At 38.6% G+C, this 23,294-nt stretch overlaps 1 protein-coding gene across 3 annotated transcripts in view; it reads right to left on the bottom strand.

Moving 5' to 3' along the window:
• alcamb (activated leukocyte cell adhesion molecule b) overlaps positions 1-23,294 on the bottom strand; it is a 33,826-nt gene that overhangs the window by 3,611 nt on the left and 6,921 nt on the right. For all 3 annotated transcript variants that reach the window (XM_077722942.1, XM_077722941.1, XM_077722940.1), the window contains exons 2-11: positions 7,342-7,442; positions 6,893-7,109; positions 5,978-6,042; positions 5,562-5,649; positions 4,657-4,830; positions 3,195-3,319; positions 2,975-3,107; positions 2,623-2,735; positions 2,385-2,511; positions 1,204-1,325 (exon numbers count right to left, since the gene is read on the bottom strand). In XM_077722942.1, coding sequence (XP_077579068.1) covers positions 1,204-1,325; positions 2,385-2,511; positions 2,623-2,735; positions 2,975-3,107; positions 3,195-3,319; positions 4,657-4,830; positions 5,562-5,649; positions 5,978-6,042; positions 6,893-7,109; positions 7,342-7,442 — 1,265 coding nt within the window. The remainder of the gene's footprint in view (positions 1-1,203; positions 1,326-2,384; positions 2,512-2,622; positions 2,736-2,974; positions 3,108-3,194; positions 3,320-4,656; positions 4,831-5,561; positions 5,650-5,977; positions 6,043-6,892; positions 7,110-7,341; positions 7,443-23,294) is intronic.

The following is a 23,294-nucleotide window of genomic DNA, read 5'->3' on the forward strand; positions in this document are numbered from 1 at the left end:
GTCACCATATGCATATAAAAAATGTTGTTACTTGAAAATTTCGTACCTAGAGGCCTTCGTAAGTAGAGGTATGACTGTATGTATTTGTTTTTGCAGCATAGCAAGTAATTTTCAGCACCACTAGGAGGTGATGTTCTCCAACAAGAGCTTTGTGTTCAAGTACATTCTGAAAAGTGCTGAAAAATCAGACCGCCTGATAACCAACACCTATTTGAGCTCCTATTCATTTTGTGGAGGATGTGAGAACAGTAACACATGAATAGCCATTAGCGAGGCTTGTATTCACATCTTTCTTGAAAAGTTGAAATTAAATTGAGAAAGAAACCATACATTGTGATGCACGTAAAGGGTTCATTATCATCCCCGGGTTGTGTTCAGCTCGGACTGAAAGGAATGAAAATGATCCTGCACGAATAGATTTTCAGCCCAAAGCACCTCCGGTCGTGTTTGTAATTCACTGAGCCCTCGCTGATCTTGAGCTCTCAGCCCGCATACAGGTGCACTCACCGAAGAGACAAACAAAAAAAGGGGGAATTTTGTTCCCGTGACACCATCGTTCTCAAGCCTGGAGGAAATTAGGCTTGTTTACCCTGTTCAACAGTGCACCTGCCTCCATAAACTAACACCGGATACGTTGACTGGTTTGACGGCTGCCGGGGAGAAATGGGAACAGTTTGCAATGTCCTCCAAAAGGAACAACATGTGATCCAATTCATTTAAACTAAGGATATAAAGCAACTAAGGCCTACGGACAAATACTTGTGAGAGGCCCTATTTGATCTCAATCTGCAATGTGGCTTGAGTATATTTTGCACTAAAAAGCACACACAAATACATATATAACATATTAAATGTCTTATATGTTATATGTATCATACTACATCAAATGAAACACCAGATGTTGTGAAACAAAAATATATATATATATAAAATGGTCAAAACATGCCAGGCAATGGGCGTGCTTGATTAATGTGAAAAAAATCAATATGTTTCTTCATGATATGTATATTAAAAAAAGCATTGATTTTGAATTTTAAAAAAACTTGATTAGTTCATTTTTCAGGCCAAAGTGAGAAAAACATTAAAGATCAGAACACTTGTTTAGCTATAGGTCATTTAGTTTCATGAGGAAGAAATGTGTGTGTGTGTGTGTGTGTGTGTGTGTGTGTGTGTGTGTGTGTGTGTGTGTGTTAGTGTGCATACCGAGGTGCCATTGATGCTCCAAGAAACAGATGGCTTTGGAGAGCCCTCTGCCTCACAAATCAAAACTTTATGTTGGCCATCTTCACTGCGTTGTTTGGACAGCTGTTTGATCACTGGAGCGCCTGCAAAAGGATGCGCTTGTTGTGATGTTGTTGTTTTTTTTCTTCATTTTCACAAATACACACACACAAACATACACACGTCCAATCCAATTGAAAAACTGGAGTCATTTTATTCTTCATGATTGGTAACTATGGCCACCCGAAGGTGAAATGGTAATTCAGCCTGACTTTGGTGCGTGCGGTCTGGGTTCGAGTCCCACTTGATAACTTGTTTCATTGTGGCCTGCGATTGGCTGGCAATATTTAGCTGGGATAGGCTCCAGCACCCACCGCGACCCTTGTGAGGATAAGCGGTATACAAGATGAATGAAACTGTCAGTCTATCGCTTCAGGAGACAATTCACCTTGTTTTGCTCAAAGAGTGAAACAGAATTGATGAAAAGACTGAAAAAAGTGGAGTAATTAGTAAAACGGACTCAATTTGCTTAATCCTGTCAGACCCTCTACCCCCCCTGTTTTAAGTGCAGAGCTGTCAGGAACTCTGTGGAGTCTCATCTGGTTGCCTGGCAACAGCTCCTGGACAGCTGGGCACAGAAATATGGAGGAATGACAATGGGTCATTTTTCACAATTCGTCTTTTTTAGATGCAAAAATGAGAGGGCGTGCTAATTTGTTCTAATGGTGAGTGATGTCAGTACTTCGTTTTAATAAAACATGCAGCTCTCGAGGCTAAACCTAACTTTTTCGAAATTTATTAATGGATTTGGATGAACGACTTTATTTCATTGAAATGGATTTAGAGCATATATTTAGTGTATTTTTACAGCTATAAATAACACCTGAATATAAATAAGGGCAATCAAAAAGGCATAACGAAGAGTAAAAAAAAAAAAACACAACATGTTCTAGAGACCTAGAATTCTGATACAAATCAATAGTTCTCTTCTCCAAAAATAGTTAGTAATAAAATTAATGTTTTTGACCTTACTTATAAAGAACTACCTGATAGGCAGTTTTTTTCCAGCTTCATTTGCTATTTTGCAGGGATGTGAATAGCACCATAATTGGAATTGACCATATTTACTGCACTAACATTGAGTGTTGTGTTTATTCACTTACCTTCAACAACCAAGTCAAAAGAAGCCTTATCGGTAAGTGCTCCCATCTTCACTTCACTCTCATAGTGGCCAGAATCCGAGTACTTCAACTTGTTAAACATGGGCTCTTTGTCCATCTTGACATTGTCCTGATTAGATAAAAACAAGACTTTTCACTTCAAGAACAAACTCATTCTTCAAGGCAGTCACTTTCAGCGGTAAGGGTGGTTTTATTTATTTCTTTTTTTTTTCTTTTTTACCTTGGTCCAGGAGACTTTTGATTCCCCCGAAGCGTCGATCTGTAAAGATAGCTCCAAGGCCTCCCCGGCTGTCTTGACGATCTTCCCAGAGGGGCTTAAATTGATGTCTAGGTCTAAAAGAAAAAAAGAGGTGAGAGGATGGAGAAACGACGTTCCCAGCGCTGACAGTTTTGGAGATATTTCTATTCTTAACTTCACTCCTCTCACTGCACCTTGGCTTATTAGCGGAAGCTGACACAATAAAGCGGGTGAGACCGAGAGATCTGAACATTACGGGGAAAACATACTTCACTTGGAAAAATGACAGCACAGACGGAAGCATTATGAAGAGAAACACAGCGTGATATCTTACAATTGATTGTGATGTTCTTGGATGCCATCATGGCTGGGTTGTCAATTAGGGAACATCTGTATTCACCGGTGATATCACGCGAGACAGCAGTTAGGGTGTAGGTATCCGTGTTTTTCACAGGAATCACATCACCCTGGTAACACACACAAAAGACGCTGATTGTCAGGAAATGCTCTGACTGATTAATTGCAAGTGAACCACTGGAGACGCATTACTGCACCTTCAGGTGGAAGTTGAAGCTGGTAGGTGCCGGGTTACCGTCCGCCATGCACTTGAGGGTCACGTTGGCCCCTTCCACCAGAGGATTTGGGGCAAGCACCTGCAGCACAATATTCTCCGTGGAGTCTAGAAATGAGGATTAACAAAATACATTTCACTGCTATTTCTCTCTAACTGAAAGCCACATATTTTTTCAGTCTTTGCACTTTTTAGGCAATTATCTTCAAATATCCGGCGCATCCAATTTAACCCCCCTCCTTCAAACTCCCTGTCTCCAAAGTTGGCACTTAGCTACCTTCTTGGCGGCCATTTACTGCGCTACATGTCTAATTCATTTTTACTGTTGGGGGCAAATGAATGATTGAAATGAAACATTGGTATCATAACACAGCTTGATTTTCCATTCTATCAGCGTATTGAAAGTAGTTTGATCACTCTCGCAAGTGCAGAAACTGTAGAATATTTGTAATTATATTGATACTCCTGTAATAATTTGTTCATTAAAATGATATTGCTATAATTATAAAATAGTGTAGTGTTGATCTTGAACTTTCTAATTAAAGGAGTAGGTTTAACTTCTACTTACGCCTATTTTAAACATGGCTGTTATGAAATTGTGTGTATTCAGTTAATATATATTTCAATTATGATAATTAGTTAATATGTATAGTGTGCAATGAGCCACAGTGACGGCAGGATTTTGACACATTTGCACTAATTTGTGTAATCATTTGATTGCGGTCAGGTTCTGTTTTGTTTTTGCAGAAACCTGATTGGTTAAGATGTTTGCAGCAGTGAGAATTGCTGACTCGGAATTCTTAAAATTCAAAAAGTTTGACAGTTGAAAATATTCAAGATTATTCTAAAATGCAACATGTGGCGAAAAGTATTGAATAATGCGAGGCTTGTAGTGAATCTTGTTAGATAAATGGGGATTGACAGTAATAATAAATACAAATGTTCTTGATGGAGCTATTATTATTGTGTAAGGGCACTTAGCAAAGAGAGCAGTTTTTTAAAATGAATGATTCTAAGCATTGACAAGGTTATGAGACTCACAAAGCACTAGTTATAGTAGTTGTTGGCCAAACTTTTTTTTTTCAAAACATAAAGCGTAATTTAGTTCATGTCTCTGACAACAAACTCTAAAGTTGCCTTGTAAAAAAAAAAAGTTTGCAATCTTATTTGGAGGCCATGCTGACCGAGCAAGCAGGTTCAATATTTAATGTAGCTACTAAACTAATCTTATTTCGCTGCTCATCCCCAAAGCAGAGTTTTTTTTTTCTTTCATGCTACCTGCATATCAGACCTGGGTTGGATAAATTATTTAAAAAATCATTTCAGTCAAGGTTAGTAAACACAAGTCAGACTTATGATTCAAGAAATTGATGATGATGATGATGAAACTCAAAGAAACATTCCTTTTGTTTTGTGTCTAAAAGGCAAGATATTAGTTGACTCACATGTGATGGTAAAGGTGAGTGGAGGTGATGTCAGTTCTACGCCCATGTTATGCTGAGTGCTGCAGGAGAACTGGGCGTCGGTGTCCTCCTTCGTGGCTGAGTACTCCAGCGTGGAGGAGGTACTCGATAGGCCGCTCACGGGATCCACCTGCACTGAGGCTTGGATGGAAACACCTGTGTTGAAAGACAAACAAGCTGCCTGAAGGTCCCCAAAGCACACAGGAAAGCAGTACACAATTCACAAAGTCAAACCTATGGCACTTTTTAATAACATACTTGATTACTTTAGCCCCCATGTGAAAATTCTGTTGACTTTCCTTTAACTTACACTATAAATACTGCAATGGGAACTGGACCAAGATAAAAACAATTTCAACAATACACTAAAAAGAACAACAATGGAGGACGATAATCTCCTGTATTCTATCTTGAAAAAAAAATTGACCATAATTCAATTCTAAATACATTTCAACAGTAGATTGAATATAGCACAAAAACTATGAAGAGTAAAAATACTGCTGTATGTAACCTTAAGGGAAAATACAAAATCATACGTTTATCCACTTCAGTGGAAAGAATCTTTTATAATAAATTTGAAAAAAAAACTGAATTTTATATTTCTGATGCATTGAAAGGGCGAGACTAGCAAATAATAGTATTTACTGGAAATAACCACCATTAGTCTGAGTAGACATTTGTTCAATGCTGAGACTCTTAGCCAATCAAATGTGAGCATCCCAAATGGCCAACTCTTCGCCATTATTTTTGAATACTAAAAGTACATCTTTTCTCATTTTCTGAACCGCTTTCTCCTCTTTAGGGGTGTGGGGGTGTTTGAGCCTATACTGGCTGACTCCTGAAAATAAAACCTAAAAATAAAAGAAATCCCAATTGAATTAAAGTACCTTTTTCACTGTCTGTCAGAGGTTTGTTGTTCTTCATCCATGTGATGTCAACTGCCGGATTGGAATTTTTAGCGACACATGTGGCCAGCTGTAGAATATAAGGACAAAAACTGAAGAACACATCCGAGTCATTGTTTAATATGCCCAAATATCAGTAAACCCACCCCACATACGTTTGATATTATTCAACGCAACAGACCATGAAATGCCCAAAGTCCTCTCTGGTCCTATGGGTCTTCTAATTGCAACAGCAGGGGATGTGCTCTTTATTAATTCATGTGCACTACTTGAAAAGGACTTATTACTGTAGTAACATGGTCGCTGCTATGCCTCGGGAGAGGGGAAACCCTTTTGATGTGTTTTAAAATAATATCAGTTTATTTAACAATGATCACACACAAGGGAAAAAAACACACCTTTGTAAGTTTTCCGATCTCCAGCTCTTGCGCCATGTCAGAAACCTCTACACCTGCGGGCACCTCTGCAATACATAATCATGAATATATTAATGGTCTGTGTGGTCTCATAAAATACATAATGCACAATGTAGCTTTGGAAAGTGATGAAACATTTCTACAATAAGCTTTTCATTTTTTTTAGAAGTAATGTAGATTAGAAATGTTCAGTGATAGACATATATATGATGTGTCTGCCAAATTTTACAAAAATATATATTCTAAATATATATTTCTGCAGATTGTATTATATGCACATTGTATTATGGAATATTCGCACTAAAACTAAGAGCCTGTAAAAATCCATAAATAAAATGCACTGCACTATAAATTGCAGGGCTTGAAGCGTGGGGTAAACGTAGTGGCTCATAGTCCATAAATTTTGTTTATTTCAGTTTAGCAGCAGAGTATTAGAAGCATCATATGGTATTGCAACACATATAAAATAAATACATTGATGTAAAGAACTTATAAATCAAGAAAGGACAAACTAGCACAAAGTGTGATCGATAGGGATTCTGGTAGAATATATTTTTTTTCTAGGATTGCAGCATGTGATCTGCAGGTTTACTTTTTTTCTCCACTTAGAAAAAAAAAGATAATTTATGCTATTTAAATCCGAGGAAACATTTCAAAAGGTTGGTCATGGCCTATTGAGAGACGTAGGAAATAGTAATGAATAACAATTTTCTTTCATCTCATAAATGCGCCATTTTGTCCAATACTGCTTTTAACCAAAGTCAATGCTACAATTGCATTGACGTTAATATTTGGACTAAACAGGAAGAACAAAAGTACTATACATTGGCGACAGCAAGCATAACTATAAGATGCTGGCATGATGTTTGAATCCAAAACTGTAGTGCTTATACTCACTGTAGATGATGACGTTGACTGGGTATTCGCCAATATCTGAGCTGCCTACCACCATGCAGGTGAAAGTGCGTTGGTCACTCAGCTTGGTGGCAGACAGTATCAGGCTAGAGTTGGTAGCTAAGCTGATGCGGCCTTTGTATTCATCAGTAGCACTAATGGAGACGTCTTTGTTTTTCTTTTTCACCAGCAGGTCTCCTGAGAGGCCATCTCCTTTGTCCTGGAAGGGATTTTAATTTTTTTTCTCTTTTTTTTTTTGCAATAGACACATGAGTCACACACACACATGCATGCACACACGCTCAGACACACAACGAGAGAGACAGATGCTTTCTGGGGCACTGCAAATGCACTTAGACTAGGCGTGGCTCAGACATGATAAATGGATGTCAGACAGCCTGTGTCTGACAGACGTAGCTACTTTGAATCCATTGTCCTCCATGCTGACTTACATATTTCCACTTAGTGATCACCACGTCTTCCGCAGCTTCGTTGTTACAAGGAATTTCCAGCGTTTGGCCATATATTCCCTCCACGGTCACCAGGCTGCTCACTGGAAAGAAATAAAAGCATAGGGCTTTTTAAAATATAATAAATTGTTAATTAAGACACACCACTGTTCTGTATTTCGTATTTCTGGAAGGCTTTCAGTCTAATTTTCCAAAACGCCAGCCCATTCTTTCCAAATTGTTTTGTCTTTGACCCAAGTGAAAATCCCCGGGAATTAAACAACTACTTGGGTCATACCCGAAACAAAAAACAACAACCTCTAGCCCCAAGTTTCATTCAAAACATCACCATGGAGACAGTGGTGGTAAAGGAGGGTGGGAAGAGAGGCCCTCAATGGGCTGCAATGAGGGGGGCGGGGGGTAGAAGGCTGCAGGCATGGAGAGGCTCCCGTCGCTCGACCGATAATGAGATGCTATTCTATTTCGGGTTTTTTTTTCATGTGTACCTTGTGCAAAAGCTCTCAGAGCTGGCGATGTACGCCCAAGTGGCTGTCAGCAATTGACAGCTAAAGCTTGAACATGAAGAATCTCATCGACATTCACGTAAAAACAGAGTAGTCCCCGAATGCATTCTGGGGAAAGAGTAATGCCTTTGCTCAAAGAACAAACTAAAGACATGAATAAGTGGGTGTTATTCGTCACGTTGCAAAGACGGCAGAATCTCCCTCTTAGAAAGCGTGTTAAACCAGCATTATAGAAAGTTGAAGAGTTGGTTTTCCTCACAATTCAATTTTCATTTGAGACATTTTTTTGTGTTGAAGGGATTTAATTATTATGATTATGCGTTGAAGCCGCAGCAACAACCTTGATGATGATGCATTGAATGTAATGAGAAGAGGACACGCATTTAAAAAAGATATTTCCTTCATTCAATTAGAATACTCCAGCGCACTTTCAAGTCAACTCAATTATCTGTTTATAGCACTCTATAGAATTGGTCATTTTCTCACAGCATTTCCACAAGCTTTGCAAAAATAACCTGCATATCAAATAGGATGGAATTTTCAGGTGTGATATCTATCATTGCATGAGTATTCAAGACTATATTAGAAATGTATTGCATATTATTGCATAAACCTTTGCCCACAACATCTAAAATGAGACTTGTTGGCATTTGGGAAAAAGCCCAACTTGTTACTTTTCAAATCACAGAAAGCCGCATGGAGTCGAGCTGATAGCCGAGTAAATCCTTTTGTATTGAAAATACAGAAAGCTGTGTGGCATTCAGTTGATGTCAAATTTTCAGGTAAAAGGCACAGGGGGAAAAAAAGATGAAAACACAGCTTGAGTTTACAAGTTTGAACCATGAAGAAGCAAAGTGAACCGACCACTGCAAAACAAAGTAAACAAGGGCAGTGTGTGGGAGAAGCACGCGTTACTGATGGGCCATAAAAAGAATGGGAGAGGGCGGGGCTTACTGTATACTGGTAAAACAAAGACGCGCAGATATTAATGTGGGGAAATTACACAAAAGAGAAAATGAGCTGTGGATGAAAACATAATGTAAAACTGTACAGAAGGACTCCTGACAGGTGCTTTGATATTATTTCAAGTTTAACAAAGCTTTCACTATTTACGGCGTGACGTGAAGCACATGTTTTTATTTTGGTGCTTTGTTGATGCAAAGGCTCCTTATGCTTTGAGGGCCTTTCAAGTCAAAAAAAACATCCGACGCATAGATAGGGATTAACTAGATTACTTGAAGTCCTGGAGGAGACAACTTTCCCAATGTTTTATTCAGGCAAAGTCAGAGTACCAACCGAAACTGGTACTTATAACATAACACTATTGTAAAGAGGGAAAAAAAGGGCGGAGTAAGGGAGAACAAATAAGTCTTGTTGATCCTGTGAATTGGAAACACAATACTGCTGGAACCTTTTTTTTTTGTAAATAAGGCATTTTCACATACTGATACTACTGTTGATATTATTATGAATTAATATTGCTAGTCCTCCCAGTTCAGATAGCCAATTGTTCATATATATCTTTAATATAACACAGGTCACCCAAAAAATAATATGCAGTTAGAAGACAAAAAGTAACAATAAGAATCATAATAATACTTGTTACACTGTGTTTTAGACAAATGCAGACATAGGAGAGCAACAACAGGCCCAATTTGATATTTGCTATACATTTGCTTTATAAATATTAATTTCCATTAAAAACACTGATTGCATGAAAACTAAAGCAGAAGAAAAAACATCCCACATTTCAAAAGAGTGGCCATTAACTTATAGAAAGTGGTGTCAGCTCACATTTGACCCAAACAAAGACAATTTGTATCAAAGATGAATGAATGGCTATTTTTCTGTTAGTAGTAGTATTCTTTTATACATCACTGATTTAAAATGGGCAGTGTTTTGTTCTCAGTATCCAAAAAGAATCTCTGGTGAACCACTCTGAGAACATTGAAAAAGTGAATTTAGGATTCCCTTATCTGCACAGATTGCATTGTTACACCATGACAGCTAATTGCACGTTTGAGTAGACAAAACCGTCGCTGGTGCTGCAGACTTAGATGAGATAAATCTTCAGAACAAAAGTAGGTGATCTCAGTGACTTCACTTTGGCAAACACATGCAGGAGTCGTAGTCTCCGATGTGATAAAAGAAATTCAAATTAAACTGCTCCTTTGTGTGTCATCAACTTTCATTTATGAAACACATTAGCCCTTTGAATTCTCAGTAGTGGAGGGACTATTCCACGCAATACTGGAGACAGCAGTTCAGGGTAAATCAAGAACTCGACAGGTGAGTGATAGTGACAGGAGGCGGCGCCACAGGAGATGCTTTCATGTTCCTGATTAAGGCGCCTGCCTAACTGGCAGTGGGGAACTTGTGGGGTGACAGCTCGACTATAAACTCACCTAGGGAAATCAGCCGTCCGCTCCCTCTACTCACACTGGTCGCCGCATCCCTCTTTAGGCACTTTAAGCCCCTTTTTTCTTGCCCCCCTACTTGTGTGTGTGCTGGCCATTCAGCAGCACAAGAAAGAGCCGGTCCAAACTTATTAAGTACTGAAAATGAGGGTTGCGGATTGAATGGAGGCCCCATGGCGCATGTCTACAGCAGCGGATAAGCGGTAAGGGGGCAGACAGGACGACTTCAGTTGGATCGATATCACTTGGGAAAAGGCTTGCAGCTTCTAATGAACAGTGCTCCAATAAGAAGCCTTGGGTAATGCCGTCATTTAGAATAAAATCTCTTTGTAAATGAACTCGCCAGCCTTAAAAGAGGATGACTCGAAGAAAAGATTCAAAATAGTGGCAATAGTTCAGTTTGAAACTGTTGGTGGGTTTAATGAATGACGGCCCAAAACCATTCCCATGGAACTGAAGCCAAATGGAATCTTGATGTTATCTTTTAAATAAAGCTTTCATTTGCTAGTACTCTGTGACGCTTCTGTGGTCTCAGTTGCTCATTTCCAACCAAGAAATCTCCCTAGCGAGTTTTGGTTTTTTTAATCATTTTTTCCAAGGGCTAGTTTGTGGTTATTTTCAAATTATAATTGCAGTTTGCTATGTGTGAAATAATCCAGCAGAGTTAAGTATAGCAGTAAGGCGAAGGCGGAAAATATTTATTCATTCATTCAAACTAAACAATTAATTGTCTGGGGTCTTGGGTTCAAATCCAGGGTTGGTCCACCTGTTTGCATGTTCTTCCCGGGCCTGTGTGGGTTTCCTCCGGGTACTTCGATTTCCTCCCACATTCCAAAAACATGCATGGTAGGCTGATTGGACACTCTAAATTACGGCCAGGTATGGGTGTGGCCACCTAAGGCGCGGAGTCAGTTGAGATAGGCTCCAACACCCCCCGCGACTCTAATGAGGATAAAGCGGTTCCGAAAATGAGATGAGATGAGAACAATTAATGGATTAGTTGGAACTGCGGGCTCAGAGGCACAATCCCTTGATTATTATACAACACTAGACTGTGGCTTCCGTCTTTGAGTATTAGTTTCAGTTCCGACATTGTAACGTGAAGTCCAAATGTAAACAGACAAAATTGGGGGGGGCAAAGTTGATCCAGAGACTTTCTACCTTCCGAATTCGGCACGCAGGCGTTTCGGGTAAACCCAACACTTCCTTTTTCTAACCTTTTCTGCTGAAAGCACATAATAGCAGCAATATTCTGCTCTAGTGAATCTCTTTGTTAAAGAGGCTGTAGTTAATTAGCAAGGTCTCCCAATAAAACTGTTTATCATTTTTATAGTTGCCTTTATAGAGGATTGGAGCATGATTCACAGACTTTTATTTTCAGTTCTAATACTGCTTTTTCTTTTGAAACTGTAAAATGTTCATAAGTAATAACAAAGGATTTTTGGGGGGGAAATGTTCAAATTAATGTATCGTTGTCTGTTGTGAGATCTTGGTTTTGGTCTCTGCTTAGTGCCACAAAGACTGGTAATTAAGGCAGATGTTTCCCCTCCCGTTTTGGATGGTGAATTGTTCAAGTGTGTTTAATGTTGATCTAATTTGACTGAGATGAATAATTTCATAATTTATCTTTTGTCATGCAAAGAGCTGTAATCCCACAGGAAGATGTGGCATGACTTGGGAAAATGATGCCACCAGGGTTCCCAAAGCAACCCCGTGGCTGCCATTTAATGAGCTTCCTCTGTCAGTGCACACAGACTGCGCGCTATCGACACTGTGTATTAAGTTGACTTTGTACTTTCAACTAACCACATCCCGGTTACGGTGAGAGCTGCAATCACAACGTTGAAGCAGCATTATACGGCTCTTTCATGCTACTCCATCAAATTGGCTGATATGTCAGAATTTGCACTCAGCTATAATTTGGCTTTTTCAAACTTTTCATAATTGCCCATCACTGTCATCATGGCACTAATGGTATCTTTTTTTGTGAACACACACACTCACACACACGCAAACACAAAAATGGTAAGGTAGGCAGCGGGCAGCTTTCATGGCATAGTTTGACTGATAAATTGAAAATAATACAAAGCCATAACTTTACCTCATGTTCACCCACCTCTATTTTAAGGCAACCTTAGATTAAGACAGTATCCAATTTAATGGGTGTGCCAAGTGAACAGTGAAAAGCTGTAAACTCTTTTATTGATTGTCAAGAATTGTATTCAAGATTGTGGAACAAATTATGCTAATTCAATGGAAAATATGTTTCCACTTAACGGAAAATCCAAGTTTCAAATCCGACATATGACTGTGAGCGTGAATGGTCGTCTCTTTGTGCCCTGCCTGGTGCCTGAATTCAGCTGGGATAGGCTTTAGCACCCCCCACGACTCTTGTGAGGATAAGCGGTACAGAAAAATGAATGATTAATTTCCTTTGTATTTGGTAAGAAATCTAATGAGTTGTTATCAAAAGCAACAAACTGACTAAAGTGAAATGAAATGGCTCTCTTAGGCAAATAAATTAGAGTGGCATTGTGCTGGGAAGGAACCAGGTGTCAAATCCCGTGAAATTGATTGTACAGTGTGAGGATTCAAGGCCGTTTATTTTCAACTGCACCATCTGTTTTAGGGCAAAAAGTGACCCAGCCTCCTAAAGATGTTGGCCTGTCATCTCAATGACCTTCGGAAAGGTCTTTTGGGTCTTCTAGAAGGAATTATGTGGAAATAAGGTCCGTCTGTGTGTTGAGAGATGAGAGACAAAGGTTCCATTTTCAGAGGGCGTTTCCCAACAGGCTCCATCTGAGTGCCAGCTGAACTAAATCACGCTATTCTCTACTAAGTGGCCCCCCACTGCCACTTCTTATCTACAATTTCCATGAGAAATATTGTCCAAAGCCCAAGACATTTATTAGCTTTATGACGAAAAACCCTGATATGGTCCGACGTGGGTATCTCACGCCGAACGGGTGCACAGCCTTGCGATGCAAAGAAATTTATTGCAAGTAATAAATTAGCTTCTCTTTTATTTTTTTTGGACACATTATCATCCCTTCCACAATTCATGGACGAGGCATGCTGCTGTGTGCACAAACCAGAAAACCATTTCTTATGTAAATGTCAAGTTAATGAGCAATTGGCACGACAGCTAGCACTGTTACACAGATAATTTATTTTGTATTTGTAAAGATAAACACTACTTTCTTTGTTTACATGTCCTAACATTTTTCAGCAATGCAGTCTGTGATTACTCAATTAATTAAACTAATGGATTGTTATTAATTGATGACTTAAATACTGTAATTAGTAGCTGCAATCCTACAATAAACTTAGACGTACCCTGTATTTCTTCCCTTTTGCGATGAATCACTAATGTACTGAAAAACATGTCCATATTATACATTGGGGCAACAAAATAACCATTGAATTGAATCAAAAAACGTTTTGCTTCATTATGAAATTAATGAATGTTCTTTTTAATATATTACAATGATTGTGTTTAAATGTATAAGAAAATTTTAATTTATTCAGAGGCTGAGAAGGTTCAATGACATTTACAATCCATTCAATGGTGAAATATGTTTTGAAATGTGTCTTTTGACGAAAAATGTGGTCATTGCGGTAAAATGCCTGATTCAAATGCCCTTATTAGAGCTGGACGTGGGAATAACAACTGGAGAATTGTCAGTTTGGCGTCATGGGTCAAGGTCCACTGAACATAATGGCTCCTCTCTCTCTCTCTCTCTCTCGCCAGGCAGCCTGATTTTTTTTTTTTTTTAGAACATTATGCTCTCGAGTCAGCGATGGCTTGGCAAACAAAGCCCCAATCACTTTCTTTTTAATGCACCGTGTCATTTGGGAAAAATAGGCAGAAACTTTTACGAGGAAATGAGAGGCTTTATAAGCTTTTCATGCTTCTCTGTGCTTCATTGTAATTGAGTACTGAATAGGCCTCCCTATGATTAAATGGCCAGTGTGAAAAAGACATTTTCAAGGGAGAGATGTACGTATAGGTGGCTACCTCCCCTTCAGGCAAAAAAAAAAAAAAAACAATTTTCATTTGCTGCATCATGTGTGGTCACCAGACACCCACTATCGATTGCAGGTAGGAATCCTGCTAATGCATCACCTGCGATCCTAGTTTGTGGGCTTTCCATTGTAGCCTTGTGTATTCAAATGCTGCCTCAAATCTTTTGGTTTCAGTACATGTGCAGTTGTAGCATCAGGTTTCTGCTACCCGCCAAGATAGATGATTCTGCACTTTGGGCTTTAGCAAGCACTTGTTTCATTAAAAAGTTTTCTCTAAAGGTTTACTTCCTGAAATCTGATTAATTTTATTCCTCCAACCTATCCACAATGCAGGCTTATTGTACACCATAAAGGGAATCCCACAAATAACATCAAATATCTCTGTTATAACCATAAGGTCTCCCAAATTGAAATAAATGTTATGTATTAATGTAGCGGGGAAAAAACAACAACATCATACAAACATCCAAGTTAAAGCAAAACACAGACAACGTACCATAAAGTTGAGAACAGTGTTGCACAAGGGTACGATACAAGGATGTGGGCAGGCGTAACGACCCAAATCTGTACGTGAAGAAATTACCTTTTGTTTATCAACTCGAGAGCAAGACTTTCAATGGGAGTTACATCTTGTCTTGTTTGCATCTACTTTGGTGGTTACCAGCATTTCCCAGGATGCCAATGGTCCTTCCCCAGAGAAACAGGTGTGCGCACATTGCATTTGTTGGTTGAGCGGGGAAACAAAAATAAGCCCAGAGGAAGAAGTAAGTCATTTTTCTCCAAACACATAGTGAGCGCGTTACAATTTGTTCCATCACTCACAGTCACAGGCTTACTGTTGCGCTGTGTTGGTTTATTTAATGAGGAACGATCTGGTAAACAATCCTGCAGGCTTCATATATGTGCGTTTCTGAAAGTTCTGCCATTTTTTTCACTCAGCAGGATGCCTGATTTATTCTGCTAGGGGCAACTTTTGTATAACATGGAATCAAATAACAAATGCAACTTGTTTTCAGAAGTACTTCTATTCCTGTCCTAGACCTAACAGAACAAGTCCTAACGTTCATCTTGTGGCTATCATGAAAGCTTTGATGATGTATAGAGAGCAAGATACTCAATTTACAATGCAAAACCAAAGAACAGCAACATATTATCTCACATATATCCCTTCATTAGCAAGGAGGCTTTATCAGGGTGACTGTTTCCTTTTTCTTTTTTAATTATTTGTGCTTGCAGAACAATTAAAGCAACCAGTCTGGATTTAATTGAAATTGTTCCAAATAAAAGTTTTGCTTGGGCTCTAACCCATTCCCTCTGGCAATTTCTTGCAATGTTCTGATGAGGAAAATTTTACCCAAGGAATGATTATGATTATCACTATTGTAATGATGTACCATGAGGTAGAGAAATTGATTTCAAAAGTACAATCAAATGATTTCCTCCACATACTCAACCACACAAGCATCCTTAAAAAAACAGGCATCAATTGTGTCTGGCAATTAAAGACAGCCAGTGACTGAAGTGGTCGGGTGGTGAGTGCACTCAGAAATCCCGTCCATTATATTATGAATTATATATTTGAGGGTTCCAGGCCACGGGTGGGGGTGAATGCAATGCAGACCACTGGAGAGCCTGCTGTCATGACTCAAAAGATCCTTGCACAGCACCCATTAACTATTTGCCATTACAGGCAACAGAAGGGCATTAACCAAGAGCAGCCATTAACTCCACCTCCTCCATATATCCATTAAACATTCCTGATATAGGCCAACGTTTCTGCCATTTTACTTTACATCTACTATGCTGGAAGTATAGACCTCCACCCCTGTCACAATTGTGAGCAAAGAAACACACGCTACAAGAAAGATGTTGCTCCCATAATAGTTTCCACATGACTGACCACAGAGATATTCATCTCTGATAATAGCACTGTACATGAAGTCAGAATTTTAACAGTGGAAATGGGAATAGCAAATGATTTCCGACTATAAAAGAACAACAACCTGGTACATCCATGGTATTCCCAAAGAAGCACTAAGAGTGGTAACATGGAAGTGTTGCATTTGATTTAAGGTCTTACAAAATCGATCCGTGGAGGATTGTAACTCGTCAATCAGGGATGTGAAATATTTCTTACTCCGGCAAAATTAACTTGACAAAAATAGAGGTGGATAAGGGGGCATCTAAAGACTCCAATTTTAGACTGCGAGTTATCTCTTATTCAATCGCAATTACATTTTTGGAGTGAAAAAACAGTGTAAAAAAAACAAGATAGCAAATGATGTTGATGTATTTAGCCCATGCATATCAGAGAAACAAACCATAAAAAAAAACTAAACAAAAAAAAATTTGATGACCTTTTCCTGAATGAAAAACCCCCCACTCAACTTACAAATGCTCTTAACCTATTTTTGCATCATATATTTTTCATGAAGGTAGCATGGCCCTCGGAGGGGTTTATAAAAACTGGATAAGATAAAAGTTCCCCACCCATGCTCTATAATCACTCAGCTCATTACCTAAAAGCTGCGATGAAAAACGGCTATTAAAATAACTGTGCGTTGCTTGTGGGCAGTAGGCAACAATGTGAGGTTTATAACGCGCCAATAAAAGAAGCTGTACACACTTTATATAATTTATCCACCTGCTGAAAGGCATTCAATTTTCCTTGCAGCAACCAGTAATCTTTTTTTGTTGCCTTGCTGTTTTTGTACATTAATTCTTTCTACAGTGTATGAAACTGATTTTGGTGTCACATTTGCTTACCGGAGTTGAACAATAGCTTAAGTTCACAGGGTTTTATGTTGGCAATTCCTAACAAAGGGGGTGCAGATAAAAATCCATTTGATAGTACATTTCAACATTCCACACAGAAACCCCAGTTTTTGCCACAGGCACATACAAGACTAAGGCCGTAGAGTTGAAAACACCATTTGGCAGCTCACTTATTGTTCCTTCTACATATTGCAGGGTTTTGTGAAGATCTAGAAGACTTTGGTTGCAATAGTTTTGAAAGAAAAAAGTTGAGAAAAGCCAGAAAGGGGCAGTCAAACAAAGGGCAGGCTGGACTTGTTTACTACGTATATTTTTTTAGTCAAGGTAATTGAAACTACAGCCTGAAAACACAGGAAGGTGTAATCACCTCAAGTAGGGTTTTAAATTGCAGTAAAATGTGTCTTTTTTTAAGACACATTACATTAGTTCCGGCTCCGGCCACTAAAATGGAGCAGGTCTGACTCCTTATCACAATTATATACTGATCATACCACCTAATCATGTAATGTTGATCACATTAAAAGCTACATTTGCGCTCTAATAAGCGCAATAAAATAATTTTTAAAGTAGAGAAATATTATGCTAATGCAAACTCGTGATTATAAATTGATTCTTTTCAACTGGCGTATATTAACCTCCTAAGAAAAGAATAAAAGGTGTGTCAAGAGTTTCAGTATAACCACACTTTCTTAACTCAAGTGTTTCCTTATTTAATGGTCTTACTCACTAAACAAGCACAAAACACTTTACTGACTACGGCTAAATAAACAACCATCAGACCAAATAAAATGGAGGCAAGACTGTTATCTACTGCAGTGCTTTTAATTTGAAGCCCCTACAAATGGCCAGGATTTTACACCAATATAACTCTAACTCGTCTGAGTGGTACCTAACACTTGAAGCTTATACAGATAATTATCATTTCCTGATTAAAACTATCATTGTTTGGTTTACTGTACCATCCTATCTATCCGTCCTCTGATGAACATAGATTAGTTTGTCATCTAATTTTCTTCAGACTGATTTTCATACAGAGATCATAACCAAAGTGTCAGTAACCAAAAAAAGGACAACCTCTAGCCCACAGAAGATGCATGACGAGTCGAGTGAAAAGTCAATACACAGCAGACAAAAGGCTCCCTTTCAACTGAGTAGCAATGTGATATATTTTTATTATTTTTAACATTAACAAAACTGACGGCAACAGATTGTATCTCTCTCAGCAAGACTTAATTGGTCGCCTATATCCTCCATTATCGCAATAACAATATCTTGCAGGTGATCCCTCTGCTGCTGAATGTAAATGTAAAACCAATCACGCGTGTCTATGCAAAAACAACTATGCATCATACATTTGCTGTTGGTGTGCTGGAGCCACATGAGATTCTGAGCAAGTCACACAGTGAATGTTATGAAGTTATATGAATATATTCCACATCGTCTCGTTATCTAATTATATCTTCCATTACAAAAACCTGGCCTTTGAACGTGGTTTTGAAGGCTTTCTATCCACCGCATCTGTGCTCATTTTATTAATGCCTGATTTCCATGCACTGCATTAAGTGTGCTTTACGCCTTGTTAGTCAGTAAACAGCAAACTATTAAGAGACAAACCCATTCATGAGGCAGATGGTTTTGTTCCTAACTGTCATTGTGAGCGACATACATTGACAATAGAGTATGTTGATGTGCTGCATGTTGCTGTCCGTAATCATAATGCAACAGCAGACCTCCTGACCCCTCTCGCTAAGGACCAGAGTGGGTTGTGCTCACCAAGCCAATAAGCCCAGCAGTCTGGTTGTTATTAAGAGGGCATGATGCTTTCAAAGCGTATTCTGATTCGCGGTATTAGGAGGGATATATTGGAATGCAGAAAATGCACACAAAGGATTATGTACATGCTTTCATAATACAATCTCTGTTGGTTTTCCACATTACACATCTGCCAAAGGGGCATAGGCTTTACCTCTTTGATAAAAGCGGTAACCTATTTTACTTTAGATGGTAAGACACTGAAAAAAAAAGAACTTGAAGGGAGAACACGACTATCCACCGTGAAGCTTCCACCATGAACGAAACCAATGTTATTACGTGTACCGAAAGTCTAAGATGATCCCAGTTATAAGGCTTTCAAAATGGAGTCCACAGAATATTAACTGATCTTCCGTGATGCACACATTAGAGTTTTAGAAGCTAAAACTGCCAAAATACCATGAGAAAGTGTACTTTTACCAGAAAAACTGTCAATGTTCATGGGATTCCTAACTCATTACTACGTCACCATCTGTTAATGGAAGTTCGCTAATTGATATTTGGCTCTGTTGCTGATTGTATTTTGGAAAACTTTTAATTGTTTTTGTTCCAACATGTCCTCCTCCTGTATTCTAATGCAGAAGGCATAGCAGCTGAAGAGGTAAATTGCTACATTTTTAACTCTTGCCAAGGAAAATGGTCTCAGAGCGGCATAATTTGCAACACATTATACCTAACACTCGCTAAAATATTAACATTTAAATGTGGTGTGATCTGACTGATATATTCTTTAAAATGACTTATTCAAATGATACTGTTATTTATTTCAGTGGGGTCTTTTTTCAAAGGAGCAATTCAATGAAAAACAGATTTCAAGAATGTGTTTCTATTAGCGATATCTAACCCAATTAAGCAGAGCATTGCCTTTTGGGCATACAAGGTCAATAACAGTGTTATCTGGTTTACTTCAAATGATGAATACCAGATCAACATGTCACAACAAACCAATTCTGACTTTATTGGCAGCTTCTTTTGTTTGGGCAGGATGAGATGAGGAAGACCATTTCCCACTTGAATTGAAAATTCAGCATATGTCTCTGGCGTCATGGGTCCAAAGGTCCTTTAAGGCGTAATAATTTCATTAGTAGTGCCCATTACATTTTCTTCTTCCATCAGCCCATGAAAGGGAGCCATACGTCAAGATAAGCACTTTAACCATCAGCCTTGCATGGCTGCAGTTTTTCCTATAGGGTATATTTGGAAGACTTTTGTCTGCAGCGTGAGCCCTGCAGATCTACCTGCTGATGAGCTTTGCAGATGCGAAAGGGAGACATTGGTTTGCTATAAAAAAAGAAAAGAAAAGAGAAGAAAAACTGTCTGTCTGTCAATACAAAAAATGTGCCACCCCCACCTTTCCTTCCACATCTAAAATATGGCCCGAAGAGAAGAAAAACAAATCTCTGCACATATTATTATTACCTTCAAGCAAACTGAGCCTACATTGTGTCAGGATGTCTCAGGAGGAATCATCTACCGCAAGGTCAGGGGAACACAGACGCCTTCAGGCAAAAGCTCCAGAAGAACAAAATAACTTTAAAGTTTAACGGATACAGTTTTACTGCTTGAAAACAAGAATACCCCAAACTACAGCAACCCCAAAAAATCTAACTTTGTCCTGAGAGGATGATCCTCTAATTAAGTGTAAATAAAAGTATGTAAACTAATCATTAGTTTTCCTTTTTTGTGAGCTCTTCACAGAACCTGCATGATATGGAATATGACTAACATTAGTAAACTATTAATTCTAACATTTCCTCTGTCAGAATGTATGTGGTTGAAATATTACATTTAATGTTGCCAAGGAGAATAATTGGCTTAATGCATGTACTGTACAAGTTAATCTAACAAAGACATTATAATATTCTATGGAAAAAAAAGGCTTTGGAGCCTTTTAAAGTAATATCACACACCATGATTTGTTTGCACCTTGGGTATAAATCAAGTATAAAAATCTTTATTACAAATGCAGTGAAGGGATGGCATTTAATACTTAACAATTCGCTCCAGGGAACACACACACCACTTGACCTCTTCAGACATCCCATTAGTAAATTAAGTATCACTCCCAATTACCAGACAAGCATCTCTTCACCTTCCCCGGGAGGTCTGCCAGTGGCTCTGAGTAACACTCTGCAGCACAGTAAAGCATCTTATTATAAAAAATAAAACAATTAAAAAAAATAAAAACATTTTGAGCACTGCCCAAAGATTCTCTTTTGGGAGTAATTGCCACGTAAACAGTTGCCACTTCACTTCTGTTTAAATGGCGTTGCCATAGAATCATGGGATAAAATCAACCAGCCACTGTTCTGCATTATGCGATGCCACAAAGCTGTAAAAGAGGCTGGGTGCAATACCAAAATGCAGGTGTGAAGGTTTAATACCCAACATTTCTCTTACCCTGTTCTACATGGAAAACTGTGAAATAGAACCGCAAAGACCCAATTTTCTGCCTTCTGAGCAGAAGCATGAAGCGCCCAGATGTAATACTGTTCTGCCACAGACCGTTCAATTTAACTCTGGACATGTGTGGGTTGCCTTTTTGTGTTTAAATCCCTCAATTTGGTCCAACAGCTCTAACGATTTTTTTCATGATCGAATAATTAATTCAATGTTTGGTGGATTCATTTGATAATGGACATTCACATTTTAACATTAAGTTGTTATGAGCATATTCTAGGTAACAATGAGACCACATGTATGACTATTTATAAATAATATTTCATGACAGCTTCGTGACTTAACTGTACAAGAGCTTGTTTTTACTGTGCTTATAGCATAAGATAGCATTTGGTCTGTATTACAAAGTTTTGGTCCTTGCAACATTTTATATTAAAATGCAAATGTTTGAACGTTTTCATTCAGGTGATTGACAATCCAATCAGGATGTAGCCATTCATTTTTCAACATTGTAAAACTATTCCAACTATCATCCTCCCATCAGCAAAATATGGCATGGCTATTAAATACCGGAAATAAAGTTTCATCGGGTTTCTAAAGATTAGTATTTAGAAATGGACAATTTTACAACCTTTGTGAGTATGACTTGCTTGATGACACTGTAGTATGACTCCTAGTTTCAGTTTTTCTCTCCCTTTCTCACGTAGCGACTACCAGTGAATGCTTGTATAATTCCAACCCTTGATATGAACTCTCCTGCTATGAGTACAGCAACATGTCACTGAAGATAGCCTCAGGCTATCAATGTGTGGTGGACTTGGACAAAGGCACAGCCTTCAAAACAGCAAGAATGTGAGGTCAAATCTGACACTAGGCTTTTGTATTGAGTGCTAAAAAGAGTCCCAGCGTAATGTAGCAAGTAATGAAAAATGAAATCAATAATTTCTAACTAGAATCTTTATCATCTTGTTCACTGGAAACAGTTTGGTGACTAAAAAACCACATGGCCAAGTTCATTAGGTGTACAGGGTGGTTTTATCATTAGACTGAAGTAATAGTACTGAAAATTCTTCTAACTGAACTTACATTGCCCAGGGCAAGGTAAAACGACTCAGGATCCTCTGTTTTGTGATTTTCAATATCTCTGGAATCTAATATACTCCGAACAAATTGGAATTTGTGTCTGAGTTAGTCTTTAATGCACGATAGACCTCCTATCACGGTGACTATTGAACACGCTAATTATAAAAAGGTATAAGTAAACTGGATTCTCTGGGCAACATTTGGTGGGAAATCACTATTAATTATATTAGTACCATGATTTCAAATAGAGCAGTCACACATGAGCAAACCAACTGTAATACTCACAAAAAAAAAATCAGTTTACTGACCCAGATGTAAAAAGTGTGAACCTCTTTTAAAGGCCTAATGGAGAAGGCCAGATCCATGTATCATTTATGACCATGTGCAATGAAAGAAAGCTTGACCATCAGAACCACAGCAGTTAACTCAAGTGACTTTCCTTAGCCCTGGACAAACCCTAAATAAAAGTATGACAATAGCTTTACCATTCGACTCACTGACTTTATGAGCCCTGCATGCATAAATATCAGCGATTCGCCACTGACCCCTCTATTCAAGAGTCAAAAGTGCCCCCTGCTGCAAACACCCCCTTTTTACGTTGTCCCCCGTGTGGCCTTTATAAATGTAAAACACGCCATATTAATGACATAAAGCTTTCATACGTGAAATTTACTGAAAACAAGGGCACAGTTCACCCCAGTCAATTTCCGAGGAGACACAATTCTCATCATGGCTAATGGAGTCCTCTTAAAGAATTCATTAAAGTGCCGCGTTGACTCTAAATGGAGGATATGAACAAAGATCTGGTTAGAAAATGGGTGTGGCCACCAGCTTTTCATATGGAGGAGTACCCATTAGGCAGCCCCCGAATCCTTCCCACCCCCGCTCCAAGTCAGGTTGGGCGTGAAGTGCAGAAACA

Source organism: Stigmatopora nigra, chromosome 8 (assembly GCF_051989575.1).
Source record: "Stigmatopora nigra isolate UIUO_SnigA chromosome 8, RoL_Snig_1.1, whole genome shotgun sequence".
NCBI lineage: Eukaryota > Metazoa > Chordata > Actinopteri > Syngnathiformes > Syngnathidae > Stigmatopora > Stigmatopora nigra.